We start from the raw sequence: 15,030 nt of genomic DNA on the forward strand, positions 1-15,030 counted from the left end.
TTCGAGATGACAAAAACACACTTGTGTTGTTCAGTATGGAGAGCTCAAGAGAGCGCAAGTGAGTCAGAGTGTGTGTATGTGTGTGAAAGAGAGAGAGAGTGAACACAGACGAGGGAATTTAAGGTCATACTCCACTATGGGTGTTAGTAGGGATATAGGCGGGGCCAGTGGAAGAAAGCAACAACATGACTAAGGGAGGAGAGAAAAACATTGGGTAAGTGAAGCCTACTTACTCCAGCACTGATTCAGACTATCTTTAATGGGTGAATTGAAAAGCAGGAAAACGACAGAGCGGTTCGCAGATATAGAAACAGAGGGAAGCAGATCAACCGTATGCAAAGATTAAGGACATCACGTCTGTTAGTGTGTGTTTGCGCCTACTCTACTTATCAGATTACACTGTGTTTATTCGTACTGTTGACAGTGGAATGTGTGGTGAGGTTTTACTACAGCGAGTGGTTGCTGGGTGACCTTCGATCCTGGTGGTAGTTAAAAGCCAACAAGGGTTCGGCTATGGCTGGCAACCCTCGGCAAAAAAACGCATACTCAGATTTGGTGACAGAATGCAGGTGCTTGATTTAAGCAAAATGCCTCTCATAACTTTTAACATGACTCTTAATCAAGAGAAGATAAAAGGAAGGATGATAGTAGGTCAGGTCCTGAAATAAAGTTTTTATTTACTCCCTGAAAGTTAACCTGCATTTTGCACCTCCAAAATGGTTCATTTCCAGAAGAGAGAGAGAAAAAAAAAACTTCTAAACTTATAATGGAAGTAATTTTGAACCACTACTATTGGTCCACTCATAAAAACATGTATGCCCAACATTGAAAAACAAAAAAAGGCAAACATGGAGGTATAAGATTTTGTCCCGACAATACGTCAAATGTTTAAATGAGGTATTGTGTGTAAAACTATATATTACATACTACATAATGCCTAGCATCAAATTGTCTGCCTTGAGAAAAAAAACCTAGAGGAGGGCAACTGAAAAATATGTGCAATATAGGGAGGTTCCAGTCTGTCTCCTCCTGCCCTGTCCTCCCTACTGCCTCCCGGTTTTAATGTCTAACCACTGTACACACAGCAACACATGATATACAAGCACAGTCACTTTATCATGTCCACAGCCCCTGTGGAGGCCCAGTCAGGCTCTGTGCTTGCTGCTTTGACTGTAAAACAGAGACAGAATGGCTTGTGCAGCTCAGGACCGTCTGGCTGCCCCTGGTCCGACGCGACACAATGGACCCCTTCTGTAAGGCCTATTGTTCCCTCTGCCTCCCCCAGAGAGAGGCACTACGGTCAGACCGCTGAGAGACGAGAGAGGGACCCCGAGCATGCATTCTCAGACGTGGGCTGGCACTGCCTGGACGAACGTGCCGAGGCGGAAGTGATACAGGGCAGTGAAAAGGAAAGGCTTGTTTAGATAGTGGATGGCAATCCACATTGTTTTAGATGATTAGGTGTTTGTAGTAATATAGCAACACTTATAAAGACTGAATGATCTCATTGGTGTAAAGGGTAAGGAACCTGTGTTCTTTAGGAATACTTTGTACTAAGCTTTCATTGGTCATTAGTCAGCCTTCTTAAGGAAATCTTATCATTTTAAATAAAATTGCTCCAAATATGAACTGTGGCACATTTTCTGTATTAAATAACAACCGGTTTGCTTAATTTTCTTTATTTTCTTAATAATTTATTATTGTTATTTATATATTTAGCAAAGCGGACTAAAGATAAACTGCTGTAAACTGGTGTTACAAACGCATGTTGCTCATTTTATCAATGGTCCTCATGAAGAGGAAGTCCTCAAGGAACTTTATTCACAATTATGTTCTATTTTGTCTCCAGACACATCTAAATTAAACAAGCATGGCTATCCAACCTTGCTGAATGTTTTCAGAGAAAGTGGGAAATGGAAGGCTTTCGGAAATTCAATCTGGGAATCTGGCATGTACACTCACCCACACAGTCGCAGAGAGGGAACTCTGCCTGACTGTCCTTCACAGGTGTGTCCAGAAGGCTCTTGGTTGGAGTATCCAAGTAGCGCAGCGGAGACTCCAGGAATCCTTTCAGAGAGGGAGCTAAGGGAAAATCCTCCTTTGTAGGAGTATCTAAACCATCTCCTGCTGTGGAGAAACAGCCAGTGGTGGAGAGTACTGTTACGTTGCCCGATGACTCAATCTTCATTCGTTTGGTAGGAGATGTGCAGGATGTGGTGAAGGGGTCCACCAGGACTCGGTGCTGTTGCTGCTGTAGATAAGCCTCATGTGCTTGGGACAAGAGCGGGCCTGAGGGCTTGACATCCACTTTGCACTCCTCAACTTCCTGCTTGATGGCAACAAGCTGGCTCAAGGACACCGGGGTATCTTCTTTCACTCCTTCAGCCTGACTATCCAGCTCTCTCTCCTTCTCTCCCTCTTGCATGGGCTCTGGCTGGCTTGACGTGTCCTCAAGGGGATTGGTGAGCTGCTCTGTGGATGGTGACTGGGGTCTGGCTTGTCCTGAGTTAGAGTTTTGTTGTGACTCAGTCACCACAGATGGAGCAGGGCCCTGCTCCGGAGCATCTGCGACAGGAGCGCTGGGCAAAGTATCCCCAAATTCCTCCTCAAACTGGCGAATCAGTTCCTCGAATTTTGGATCAAGTGAACCGAGGCCAGCCAGGGGTGGAGTGGGCTGAGATGTGGAGGTCTGAGGTGTGGAAGTGGCAGCCTCACCTGCTGTGGCCAGGCCTGAGCTAGTCAGTCCCTCCTGGGCAGGGGGCAAAGGGACAGACACGGGGGTGGAGATTGGGGGAGTGTTTCCAGAGATAGGGGTATAACTGCTGTTCAAAATGGATTCCTGAGATTGGGCTGGAGCTGCCTGGCTCATAGCCACCTGAGAGGGGTTATATGAAGATAGACAGTGTCGGAGCCCAGCCTCCATGCCTGGTAGAGATGGCGTAAGCTGGGATGGCACACCCACTTGCATGCTTGGAAGGGGTTTCTGTATTGAGATCTGGCTCTGTGGGTGGAAGACCGGTTGAGAGGCCTTCTGCTTGGGCTTCTTGATGATGATCTGTTTAGGTTTAGGAAGAGGTGGGGCCAAGGAGCCAAGCAGTCCACCCATTGGCTGCTTGAGTAAAGGAGAACTTTGAGCATTCTTTTTCCTCCTGGGCTCCTTAGGTTCCTGTTTAATGGCTAAAGTGCCCTCTTGCGTGTTTTGTGGCCACCACTTGCGTAAGGTCTGGCATGCCATTTGAGCCTGTGGACTGAAGGGTGAGGGACTGGAGAAGAGGTTACGTTTGTGATGAAGGTGATTTTGCAGTGCTGCCTGAGTTGAGTGCCTAATAGATTGAGGAAGCTGCTGACCCTGGAATTGCTGCTGCTGGCCATTTACCATCCCAAACTGGCCCATTGTTGCACAGGCCTGAGCTGGGTACTCCCCATTGTCAACCTCCTGCTTGACATAGGGCATCACCGAATGGCCACCCTTGTGGCTGTCCTTCAGATTCTGAGGCTGGGCAGGGAACTTGAAGGCAGCATTGGCATACTTTCCGCTGGTGTCTCCCAGGAGTTGTTTCAGCTCAGACATTGGGTCATTGCCACTTTGGGAAAGTTGTTGAACATGAGCCAGAGGCTCAGAGTTCAACATCATCCAGGGGTTCCTAGGAGAGCTTTTCTCACAGCTTGCCCCAGTGCCTTGCTGCCACTGCTGGGGAAAGGGGCTAGCAGTGGATGGGAAGCGGGGGGACCTGTATTGGGAGGAGTGGGGAACAGGACCTTGTGACTGAGGTCTGTGCTGTTCCCATGAAGGAGGGTCCTGTTGGTGGAAATGCCCAGGAGGAACAGACTGAGGCATTGGGGAGGATGATGAGAGGGGGCCAGGTGATGGAGAAACCAACTGCATCCCATTCTGGGACTGAGAGGGAGTTTGAGGAGAAGCATGGTGTTTGGAATTTCCACTGGCAAATTCACCAAGAGCCCCACCTGTGCCAGATAGTTGGGTCAGTGCTTCAATGGCGATAGCTGTCTGAAGGCTGACATTCCTCTCTTTAGCAATGGATAACACACTGGGGGAACAAGGAATGGGTGCTGGGGGGCCATAAGGTCTTGGAACTGGGGGCTGGTTAACAAGATCCTGCGACTGTGACTCTGAACCACATGAGGGGTTAGCGTCAGTGGGCTGAGGTTGAGGCTGAGATTGGTAGTGCTGTTGCTGTGTTTGAGGAGCACCTGACATCTTGCAGAGACCCTTGTCCAGGGTGTTGGCTGCCATTCTTATCTTCTTCTCCAGCCACTCAAGGTAGTCAGGACAGTCCGGTCCATCACAGTCACAATTTGGAGGCTTATGGCCATGCCGGGCTTGATTCAGTGCCATCTGGAGGATGTTCAGGTCCTCCGGGGTGCAGTGTTCACCATCACCACTCCACCCTTTCTCCTTGGCATCACCCCCGCGATCACTCATCTCCTGAATGAACCTCTCATACAGCTGTGCAGTAGGATTCTGAGAAGGCTGAGAAACGTTGCAAGTGGACAGGGAGCTTGCACTAGCTGAGAAGGCTACCAGGGTCCTAGCATCCTCCATGTCCACACTGTTCATTGAACTACCGGTGGTTTGTTCGCTCCATCCGGCCTGTTGCTGCTGAGGGTTAGGGTCCCCTACATGATGTCCAGTTCCCCATTCCTGTCCCTGGGGAAGACATGCTAATGTCTCCTGGTGGTGATGGTTCTGCTGATGTTGCTCCCTGGCCAAATCTCCACCATCAAGTCCATCTGTCTCCTCTCCATTTCCTGCGTGCTGGTTCAGCCCATTGGACGGTTCCTGGTTCAACACGCCTTTCTCCAGGCGGTCATGGTCAATTTCCATCTGGCCACTTCCTCTGGGGCCATCCACTGAACCCACCTTTGAAACAGTCTGCAAAAGACAAAACAGGATCAAAGTGTTAGAACAGACAAAATCTCCAGGAGTAATTGTGGATTACACATGTTCATACAGCTAATATGTAATAAACAGGGCTGGGTTGTAACAGAATACATGTAACAGTAATATATAATCAGAGTACAAAAAAAGGCCCATATAACCAGAAAATAAGACAGTAATCAGATTACAGATTACTTTATAAAAATAGGGTGATTACTAGCAGGATTACATTCTAATGCAACACCTGTTTAATGATCATTTGCCAATTTAATGATAGGTATGCCACGACTCACATAAATCTGATGAGTTTTTCATTTTGGGAAGGGGTCAAGCTGCCCTCAGAAGCAGCAGTTCACATTCTTTTACTTGGCCAATCTACAGAAATTTTTGAATTTTACTTTATTTGGTAGAACTAAGTCGACAACACTCCTACATAAAGCCCTATGAGTCAGTACAGTTCTTTTAGCAGGCAAAACACTGATAGTGGTGACTCAGAGTTATTAGAACAACTTCTGTTTATGACCACTGTTGATGAGGGATCTCAAAAGATGATGTCTACCAGACTGACCTTTTGACTTTGGTATAAAGCACAGACAATTAAGTCACCTACGACCATTTTGCATCACAAAGAGTGCAGTTTTCCTTTTGCTGGAATTGTTTTTCTCCTCTTTAAGAAGTTTTTACCCTCCCAATCCCGGTGATAAGGGATCATATTCCTCCAGTCTCAAAGGGTTACAAAGCTGGGTGTGGTACAGCAGAGCATACACTGAACATTGCAGTGTTGAGGCCCCCCAAGGATCTAAGTTTGATTCATCTGCCTCTCTCAGAAATCCCGGTGTTACTCTTTGTAAGACTGTTTACCTGCTCTGCTCTCTGGCACACTGTAGCTGGCAGCTGTCTGGCCTTAAAGGGAAACCGAGACGGACAGTATTAATAAGTTTTGAGCATCTCATCTGACCTTGACTCTCTTTAATAGCATATATATAGCCTGAGCCTCAAGTATCTCCTCACATTCTGATCCACATGTCTCTTGTACATGGCCCCAAGAACACAATGAGAGCTATCCAACATCGGTAACTGATGTCTGGGAGCTCTCTGTATACCCCAAACCTCATGTTGATTTGAATGCATCACAGAAAGGAAATGGATCCAGAAACTATATCTTTATAAATATCGCTGCTGTGTGAAGAAAACCTCGTATCTCCATTTTTGTCATTTTTCAGTTTTTAAAATAATTTAAAAATGCCTGTTGCCCTTTACACTGTGTTCAAATTTCATGAAGAACGGCCCAAAAGAAACGACCCAAAATGACTTGGAAAAATGTCTGGTTCCATTGACTTACATTAAATATAAAGTAGGTTTTTCCTTCTCCTGTAAAGTGACCATTTTGGAGATACGTGGTATTCTTCCGACAACAGAACGTCTTCCCAATGTGTTTTGGACTCTTGTGCTCCACTGGGTATAGAAGAGAAACCTTTTGGGTTTAACTATGCTGTTTCCAAGTCAGTGCTTCCAGGTTTATAGCTTATACCCAAGGTTACAATTCATGGGCATAGCACACATGCCCCAGATCAGAGCCAAAGTGTGTCAATACACCTTATTTCCACCCAATAGTGTTGCTTGGGGAGGCTTAGCCTGTGTTTCTATAAATGAACTTATTGTCCTTGAGAAATTAACTGGTCAGTAGGAGTAAGGCGGCGTGTAGCTTTCAGCTTTCCAATGAAAAGGATTACTGTTTTTTTTCCCCTCTCATGCTTTGCTTGCTTATAGGTCTAGATTTTTACAGCAAGTGAAATAACATGATGTCATATATATATATATATATATATATATATATATATATATATATATATATATATATATATATATATATATATATATAAAACCTATAACTTTAGATTAAACATGAGCACGTTTTAAACAAGCGGCTGTGGTTTCCTAGCAACGTTGTTAGCAACGGTGTAAGCAAGTGGGCAAGGGTGCAGCACAATGATACTTGACTATGACTCAAAAGAGTGCCGGTGTTTGTCTTAAACGTTTTCATATTAGGAGCGCACAGGGGCCAAGGCACGTCCGATCGAGCTGCAGAGGTGGGGTGCATGGATTCTGAGAAAGCCTTTTGTCTGTAATGTGGAGAAGTGCTTCACGAGGGAGGATCTTGTGGCTGTGCTTTGAGGGTTTCAGAAAGTTTACTGAGCAGTTTCTCTCAGTTCTCACAACACACAAGCGAGTCGTGCACTTCAGCTGACATTTAATGGCAGCAGTTCAAGTAAAGACTGACTAGTGCAGCTAAAGAGTGTGAAGCCTGTTAACACGATCACTGAAACAAAGGCAATTTGGGGGGGAAAAAATGAACTGCTGAGGTTTTCTTCCCTTGTTAAACTGGTCAGAGAGTTATTTAAGACCTAACAAGTGCAACAATTCACATAAACAGCCGTGTGTCCGAGTGTAAAGTGTGGTTCAGCTTGACGGACGATTTCGTAACTTACTTATTGTAGCAAATGTTACTTGTAGTTACTTTAATATTAGTGTTTTTAAATATCATTTTCTCAGGTGCCTTGGACTTTTGCACACTTCTTCCACCTAAGAGCACACTGCTGGCTAACCCTGGCGGTCCATTAGCTTTGTAGCGTTGAGAACGTCCCGGCAACACAACAAAGAAGCGTGGCGATGCGCGCTGTTCACACCGATACTATAGTGACGGTTCCTTTATTGCGCTCCATTAATGAGACTTGGCCTATTCTTCCAAATCTTTGAATTCACCTTCTGTGAGTGGTGTCTGCCTGGGGGGGGTGGGGGAGGGCCGGGGGAAGGGGCGGGGGGCGCGTGACGGCCGCTAAACTGCGTCTGTGTGCGCTTCAGAAGTGCACGGCAGACAGAAAGCGTGTCTCACAGACTGGAACCCCACCGGTCACGAGTCCGCAGTGCTTTTGAAACAGCTAAACCACACAACTCTTATGACAGACTTCTCGCTTTCCTCTTTTCAGTGGCGCAAAGATATGCAACACGCACTAAACACAAAGGGTTCCGTATGAGATAGAACCTTTCAGAGGACAGTTGTATAAGGAGCTTGTAAATGAGCGGCGGGAACGAGAAGAACCTTAAAGAAAGTCCACATTAGTGCCGGGCAGTATGACAATATTTATCCTTATTGTGGTAAATTACACTGTAATATGTTACAATATGCTTTCTGAGCATGGTAATTGGTGCATTTGCCAGCATTTAACAAACATCTTCCTGATTACTCGTACAATTAGTTCTATTTAATTGGATTTGGTGCGGCACAGATGTAAAATGTGAAGTAAAAATAACGCAGTTTTTTTTCATAGCGTGTCAGTGTGGGTGAACTGTGGCTCTTCTAACTGAATTCAAATCATTGGATTCAAAGCTTTAAATGTGGCTTTTATTTTCTGTTCCAACGTCTCAAAATGTCATTTTTCATTTTGTTGCAGAATTTCAAAATGCGCGTTGTCCTTAACATCGTGTGTAAATTTCATGACGAATGGATTAAAAGAAACGGCCCAGAATGGCTTGGAAAGACGTCTGGTTCCATTGACTTGCATTGAAAGTAAAGCAGATTTTTTCCTTCTCCTGTAAAGTTCACAGTCTGGAGATGCGAGGTTTTGTTCCGACAGCAGCGAAATATTGTGCTGAACAATTCTCGAAGTACTGCGATATTCCATCTCTTCCATTTCGCTCCACATAATGCAGAGATATCCATTGAGCTGTTGAAGAACCTTCACACCATGCTTTAGGCCTTTCGTAGGCAGCTTTATTTTAAGGGTTTGCAGGGCTTGCGAATGAAGTGTAGGCCGGTTACTACAAACCAGATTCTTTTCATTCTCTGGCTCTGTGTCACTTACACACCTTGCCCGCCACTGATGACAGTAGTTATATTTAAAAAAAAAAAAAAAAAAAAAAAAACCACGTGCTCATGCAACTATTTGCGGCTTGCCGTAGCTCTTTCCACTCTTCCACTCCAGCACTACCAAAACATCAACACGCCCAACCAGAATGGGCTGCCTGACTCGTTCTACCCGGCTTTAACGCAATCGACGCTACACAAGCGGGAGTGAACCTTTTAAACCAAAAACGTGCAGAACACAAGTTCTGTCATGGATCCATATCACACACACACACACACACACAGCTATACACACACACATGCACACACAACAGATGCCCAGAGAGGATGACAGCACAAAGCAGCGAGACCGGCAGGGAGGGGGGGGGTTTGTGGAGGGTGGTGGTGGAGGGGGTGCCTGGGAGCAGACAGCTGAACACAAATCCACACGGATAGACACACGACACCCCACACATACATACACCCCCCCCCTTAACCTTGCCTGCAGTCTAGTATATTGGATCATAATACAAGGCCCAGTCTAAAAATCATCAAAAAAAAGAAAGGATGACCGCAAAAAAAAGAAGGAAAGAAAGGAAGAATCTGGCTACTTACGCTGGTCTGGCTGTCCGGTCACTAGACAGTATAGACAGCGGAGGGTGGAGTGGACAGGAAAAGTGCATGGAACGGCAAACGGCGACACAGTGCAAAGCCGGTAGACGATCAGCTCTGGGCTTCTTCTTTTCTTTCCTTTCCAGCTCCCTCTCCCTCTCTCCCTCTCTCTCTTTCTCTCTCTAGCCTTCTCCTCTTCCCTCGGTCTCAGTCAGTCAGTCAGTGCGGCAACACGCGCGCACACACACACACACACACACACGCGAGACATGCACGCACACACTCGCACGCACACACACACACCTCCCCCCACACGCTCTCTCTCTCTCTCGTCCGCTCGCTTGTGTTCTCTCGCTCTCTTCCTCCTCCTGCCGCCACTGTCGTGCTCTCGCTCTCTCTCTCTCTCTCTCTCGTTGCCTTTTCTCACATTATGTCTCTGCGCTCCTCCCTTCCTCCTCTCTACATTCCCTCTTTTTCTCCTTTTCTTTTCCTTCGTGAAACCCCTCCTTTCTCTCTTTATCTCTCTCTCTCTCTCTCACTCGCTCGTTCGCTCACTCGCTCTTTCTCTCCCTCCCCCTCTTTCTCCCTCTGCCTCCCTCCCTCTCTTTTCCTCCTCCCCCCATTTCAGCTAGCGCAGTGCGAGAGAGGCCATTATCTGACTCACACTGGGCACGTACTATGGAATGGAGGAAAGCGCAGAGCTGAACGAGGGGAGCGGGTGGACGAGGGCTAGCGGCAGACGCAGCGGAGAAGCGGGCAGAGACAGAGAGAGAGGCAGAAAGAGACGACCTCGACATCAGTCTATGCTTTTTTTTGTGAAACCCTTCAACAGAGAAGATGAAACACAGAGCAGAAGTTAGCTGCTCTTTGATATTTTCGAAGTATGTTCTATTTTTTTCCTCCTCTCTCTCCTTTGGCTCAACAACATGGAGGCTGCAGCTGTTCTGCTGACTTCACTCGCAGCCTCTCCTACTCTCTCCAAGCTCCTCACCACGTTCACAGCTGCAATCCGCTAAAAATAATAACACAGTAAAGAAGGCTTTTATGCAATCGAGGCGGCGGCTCAAGCCTGATACCCCCTCATTTCGCCATGTCGATATATATTCATGTGTTTATTGTCACATTCCCTTCCCTTCCCTTCGTACGGGGCGCTTCTCAGCCCGCACGGCAAAACGCTTTACTCACAAATGCCGCCGCTTATTTCGTCACATAATAAGAAATCTCTGTCCGTTTTCGTCTCCAACCGCATGCGCCTTTGCTTCGCTTGGCGTAAGCACGGTAAAGGGGCATTTTGTTATAAATTTACAAAAAAAGGTGTCAACGCAGCGCAGGAGGGAAAAGCAGCGCTGATGCTGACACACGGCTGCAGCGTCTCTACGTTAGGCAGCATATTCGGTCTGAGGGATCACACGCACGCTGGGCGAAGAGGTGGTATCCTACGGAAAAGGGATGTGTGTGTATGCGGACGGTCCGAAGACAGATACGGAAAACCCGGGACCCGGGTAGAGCGTGGAAAAGAAAGCAAAGGAAAGAGACAGAGAGAGAGAGAAACAGAGAAGGGGAACGTTTGAGGAACCAAAGGACCCAAAAATGGTTAACAAGTCTGGTTCGTCCTCGGCGCGAGCGGAGGAGCAGAACAGGCTAGAGGATGGAAGGATGAGGGACTCCGGAGGAGAGAAGAGCAGGAGCCACTGAGAAAGACAGGACTGAAACGAAAACAACCTCCAGCCTATCCTGCCCTTTAAATCTTCCTTCCTGCTTAGTGCTAGGCTCCAGCTCCAGCTCCAGCTCCAACTAGTGCCTGCCCATGGTCCGCTTAAGCCCAGTTTTCTCCTCGCTCTCTCGTCTTTCATCTCTTTTTCGCTCTGTCTCTCTCACCCTGTCCTTCCATCGCTAGCTGCCGGCTGGGTTTGTTTTTCGGACTCTGGAGCAGTGCAGCTCGCTTTTTTACCGCCCGGCGCATTGCGGACTCGAATGATCTCACTATCTCGCTCCTGTTCTTTCTCCTGATGCTGTCTCGCTCTATCGTTCCTGCTTTTCCTTGACACTCTCTTGCTCTTTCGCCCTTTCGCTCTTTTCCCTGATGCTCTCTCGCTCTTTCTCTCCTTCCTCTTTCCTGAAGCTCTCTCGCTCTTTCCCTCTCTGCGGTGCCGGGTTTGGAGAAGCGGAGCGAGTGAGTGTGTCTCGCTCTTTCGCTCTCCAGTCCTGTCACTCGGGGTTGGCACAGTCAACGCTGGCATGAGTACAGCAGAGGCAAGGCAACACCAAACACACGCAGGCGGAAGCCTGGGCAGGGAGGCAAAACTGCTCAGTCACTGGTGGCGGGCAAGTGGCTGAAGAGCGAGGGAGTCCAAGGAAATGAAGGGGAGAGAGAGAGAGAGAGAGAGAGAGAGAGATTGAGTGAGAGGGAGGTTATGACATCACTGTTACGTCATCAGATCTGCACCACCCCCCTCTACCCAAAGTGGGTGCAAGTGGAGTGGGCAGATGTGTCATACCACACAACACAAAGGTGTCCACCCAACACACACACACACACACACACACACACACAAACACACACAAACTCTCATTCACCCTCCTGCCTCACTCTCTCTCTTGCTCAATCCCTTCACGAGTGACACAGCACTTCTCGTACATAGCTCTGCATTCGCTTCCCGCTGCTAACAGCTAAGGCTTCCGCCAGCCGAGAGGAAGGAGGAGGACGCTCGATAACCGAAAGGAAAGATCCAACACGAAAATCTGGAAAGAGATTTCATCTCATATCATCAATAAAAAATACAGCGTTGTCATAATTGCTACAGACTGCGTATCTGTTGCCACGCAGTTTAGTTTAATATCGCTGCTGTCATAACAAAACCTAATGGTAACTTTCCAGGAGAAGGAAGAAACACACTTTACTTATAATGTAAATCAATGGAACCAGACATATTTCCAAGTCATTTTGGGCCGTTTCCTTTGGTCCATTCATCATGAGATTTACACATAACGTAAAGAACAACAGGTATTTTCAAATTACGCCAAAAACTGAGAATGACAAAAATGGAGATACGAGGTTTTGTCCCAACGGCAGCAATTTGTTAACTGCCACAATCAACAAAACCAATGAATGATGGAAATATGAGAACTAATAAAGACCTTTGGTGAGGCCCAAAACACACAAACACACTTGTATGTGTGGGAACTGCCACTTCTCAGCCCAGCGTGAGAAAATGATGCAATTGAAATGAGAGCCTGTTAGCACCTACCCAGCGTTCCAGTGTTTTAAGGCTCCGACTCAATGTCTCAACGCTCTAACCCGGATGTCTTTTGTCAGGAATGAATAACATGGCTAATCAGTTGCATCAATTAACCACCAGTGATTAAAACAGCCAGGACTGGAGACTAGATTCAAGGACTGGAGTTGAACCCTGTTCTCCAACCAAATCCTTTACTACTATCCCATCGCTCCAACCCAATATAGCCATACTATGCTCTACAGCAGCAGTTCCCAAATCTGGTCCTGGAGTAACCGTTGCCTTGCACACAGTGTTGGATTCCTGGATCCAAACATAATCCAACTAATTGGCTCATTAACAAACCCTTCCTGAGTTGAAGCGGGTGGAGCACAGTAGGAAAACACAAATGCGCAGGACAGGGGGTGTCCCAGGACCTGGGGACATTGTGTGCTCAGCAAATGTTCTTATACAACACACTAACCATATGCAGTAGGACAATCTTCTAGCCCAGCTTTTCCCAACAATGGTTCTGGAGTGCATGGGTCGTGTTCTATCTGCTTCAACACACCCACTTCAACTCCAGAGTCCAATGCTCTAATCCAGTATTCCAGTCCAGCGCTCTAGCCCAATATTCCGGTCTATTGCTCTAGCTCAGTACTCCAATCCAATGCTGTAGCCCAATCTTTCAGTCCAATGTTCTAGCCCATCTCAGTTCTACAGCCTAATTCTTCAAGGCAAACTTTTAATCCAATGGTCCGTTCTAGCCTTTCAGTCCAACATTCCAGCTCAATGCTCCAGCTCAGTGTTGCTGTCAAAGGATTTGGACAGAGTCTATTCTATGGCTTTAAATACCTTGTTATTTCTGTAATAATGCAAAATTAAGGAAAAACGCTTCACAACTGTAAAACAGACAAACGCCCTATTTGAGCTGGATTAGTTTTACTAGAGGAGGTCCGGTATTGTAATTGTAATTGTAAATCTCACTGCCTTGCAAGACATGCTGTCGAGTTCATTTTCCTTCTCATTGTAATTCGACCATTATCAAAAATATTGCGGATGTCAGTGGTCAACATGAACTTGACGGAAGAATTGGGAGAACTTGAGCTCCACTTTAGTTGCTAGCCTTGTCTCCAGGTCCAAAAACAAAGAAAATCAAGGCAGGTGCCACTGTCTGCCAAGCTAAGGTCGGCTTCTTATTCGCCACTTTCTTGTTCGAACTCTCAGTAACTGCTGGAATGGGAACATTCAAACAAGAAGCTGGCGAATAGGAAGCCGACATCAGCCTTGTGCATTTTCTAATACCTGGTTTTACTACATCGCTGAGATGTCGATTCGAGCAGGACTGCTATTACTGAGAAGCTCTGTTTGGCAAATCATGGAAGGTGATTCACTCTGGATTTATTACTTAACAGATGTGGGAAAAAACTACGGACAAAGAAGATTCCTATAGACCAAAATCATCTCATCGGTAATCGCTCAAATTACAGCACGTCCCCAGCTTAATACTAATCCCACTCGAATAAGGCTTTCGTCACACCACTGTGTATTGGTGTTGGCTGTATTTGTACATCTAAGATTCCTGCTTTGATGCTTTAGTCCAGGCTCACGCATGTTCGACCTTTTACGTTCAAGGTCGCTTCCAACAATGACATTCACAAACCCGGCACACACGGAGGGGACTGAGCTGTTAGTGTTTTCCTCTAAATACGCTGAGCTGCTCAGTTACTGGGCCTTCATGTTATTGGGTTATGGGTCTTCATCCGCCTTGCAGGTTGGTGGTGCTGTTGGTGGCTAATATTTGGCAAAAACGAATACATGTGATAAAAATACTGTGCAGTTTTCCATGAACTGGTCAGTTGCTTTGGAGAGGATTCTGGAAAACAGGGTTTAGTTCACTGAAATGTACTTGAATGACTGGAAAACTGTAGAATACAATAACAGTCCCATGAAGCTGCCCGAATAAGACATCCTTTGTGTCAAGATAACACACCTATGTGCCTCTGCCAAAAAGGAGTCACGTTGGAAAGTCCTGTCACTTCCTTACAAACAAAAACAGGACCTAGAAGTGACATTTGCATTTCCTCTAAAGGGAGGGCAACGCCTGTTAATAGGTTTGCAGAACTACCAGCTAAACAAAGCATGGGTGTTTGCCCAGTAGGCACTATTATCTATTATAAGGCTGTAAAGATTAAATTAAAATCATAGTGGCTGGACTATGTGGATGTTCAATGCTTCTGCTGGATCAGTTCTAACTAGAACTGCCAAACCAACATCACTGCACGAGTAAGTTGGTCAGTGCTGTGCATAAACTGGCTTCAATTCACAGCCAACAAGAGGAAGTGAATGAGATGCATTGGTGCAACGCAGGCTATTTTAAAACCAGGCAATGTGCCTTGACTGGAAAACACTGAGAACAAGTGATGCCAGAATATTTCTTTAAATCACAAGACTCGGGC

The 15,030-nt window shown here is 46.4% G+C and overlaps 1 protein-coding gene and 1 long non-coding RNA gene across 5 annotated transcripts in view; one reads left to right on the top strand and one right to left on the bottom strand.

The window, feature by feature from the left end:
• tet3 (tet methylcytosine dioxygenase 3) overlaps positions 1-15,030 on the bottom strand; it is an 84,888-nt gene that overhangs the window by 23,808 nt on the left and 46,050 nt on the right. For 3 of the 4 annotated variants that reach the window (XM_037531377.1, XM_037531376.1, XM_037531378.1), the window contains one exon: positions 1,963-4,894. In XM_037531377.1, the coding sequence (XP_037387274.1) occupies positions 1,963-4,894 (2,932 nt within the window). Of the gene's footprint in view, positions 1-1,962; positions 4,895-9,359; positions 9,576-15,030 lie in introns of those variants that run through there. The other variant, XM_017725779.2, reaches the window with a different exon arrangement.
• LOC119261759 lies at positions 166-12,148 on the top strand. The gene is made up of 2 exons (XR_005129176.1): positions 166-214; positions 9,985-12,148. It is a non-coding gene; the product is annotated as an uncharacterized LOC119261759 (long non-coding RNA).

This window comes from Pygocentrus nattereri, chromosome 20, assembly GCF_015220715.1.
Source record: "Pygocentrus nattereri isolate fPygNat1 chromosome 20, fPygNat1.pri, whole genome shotgun sequence".
Classification (NCBI taxonomy): Eukaryota; Metazoa; Chordata; class Actinopteri; order Characiformes; family Serrasalmidae; genus Pygocentrus; species Pygocentrus nattereri.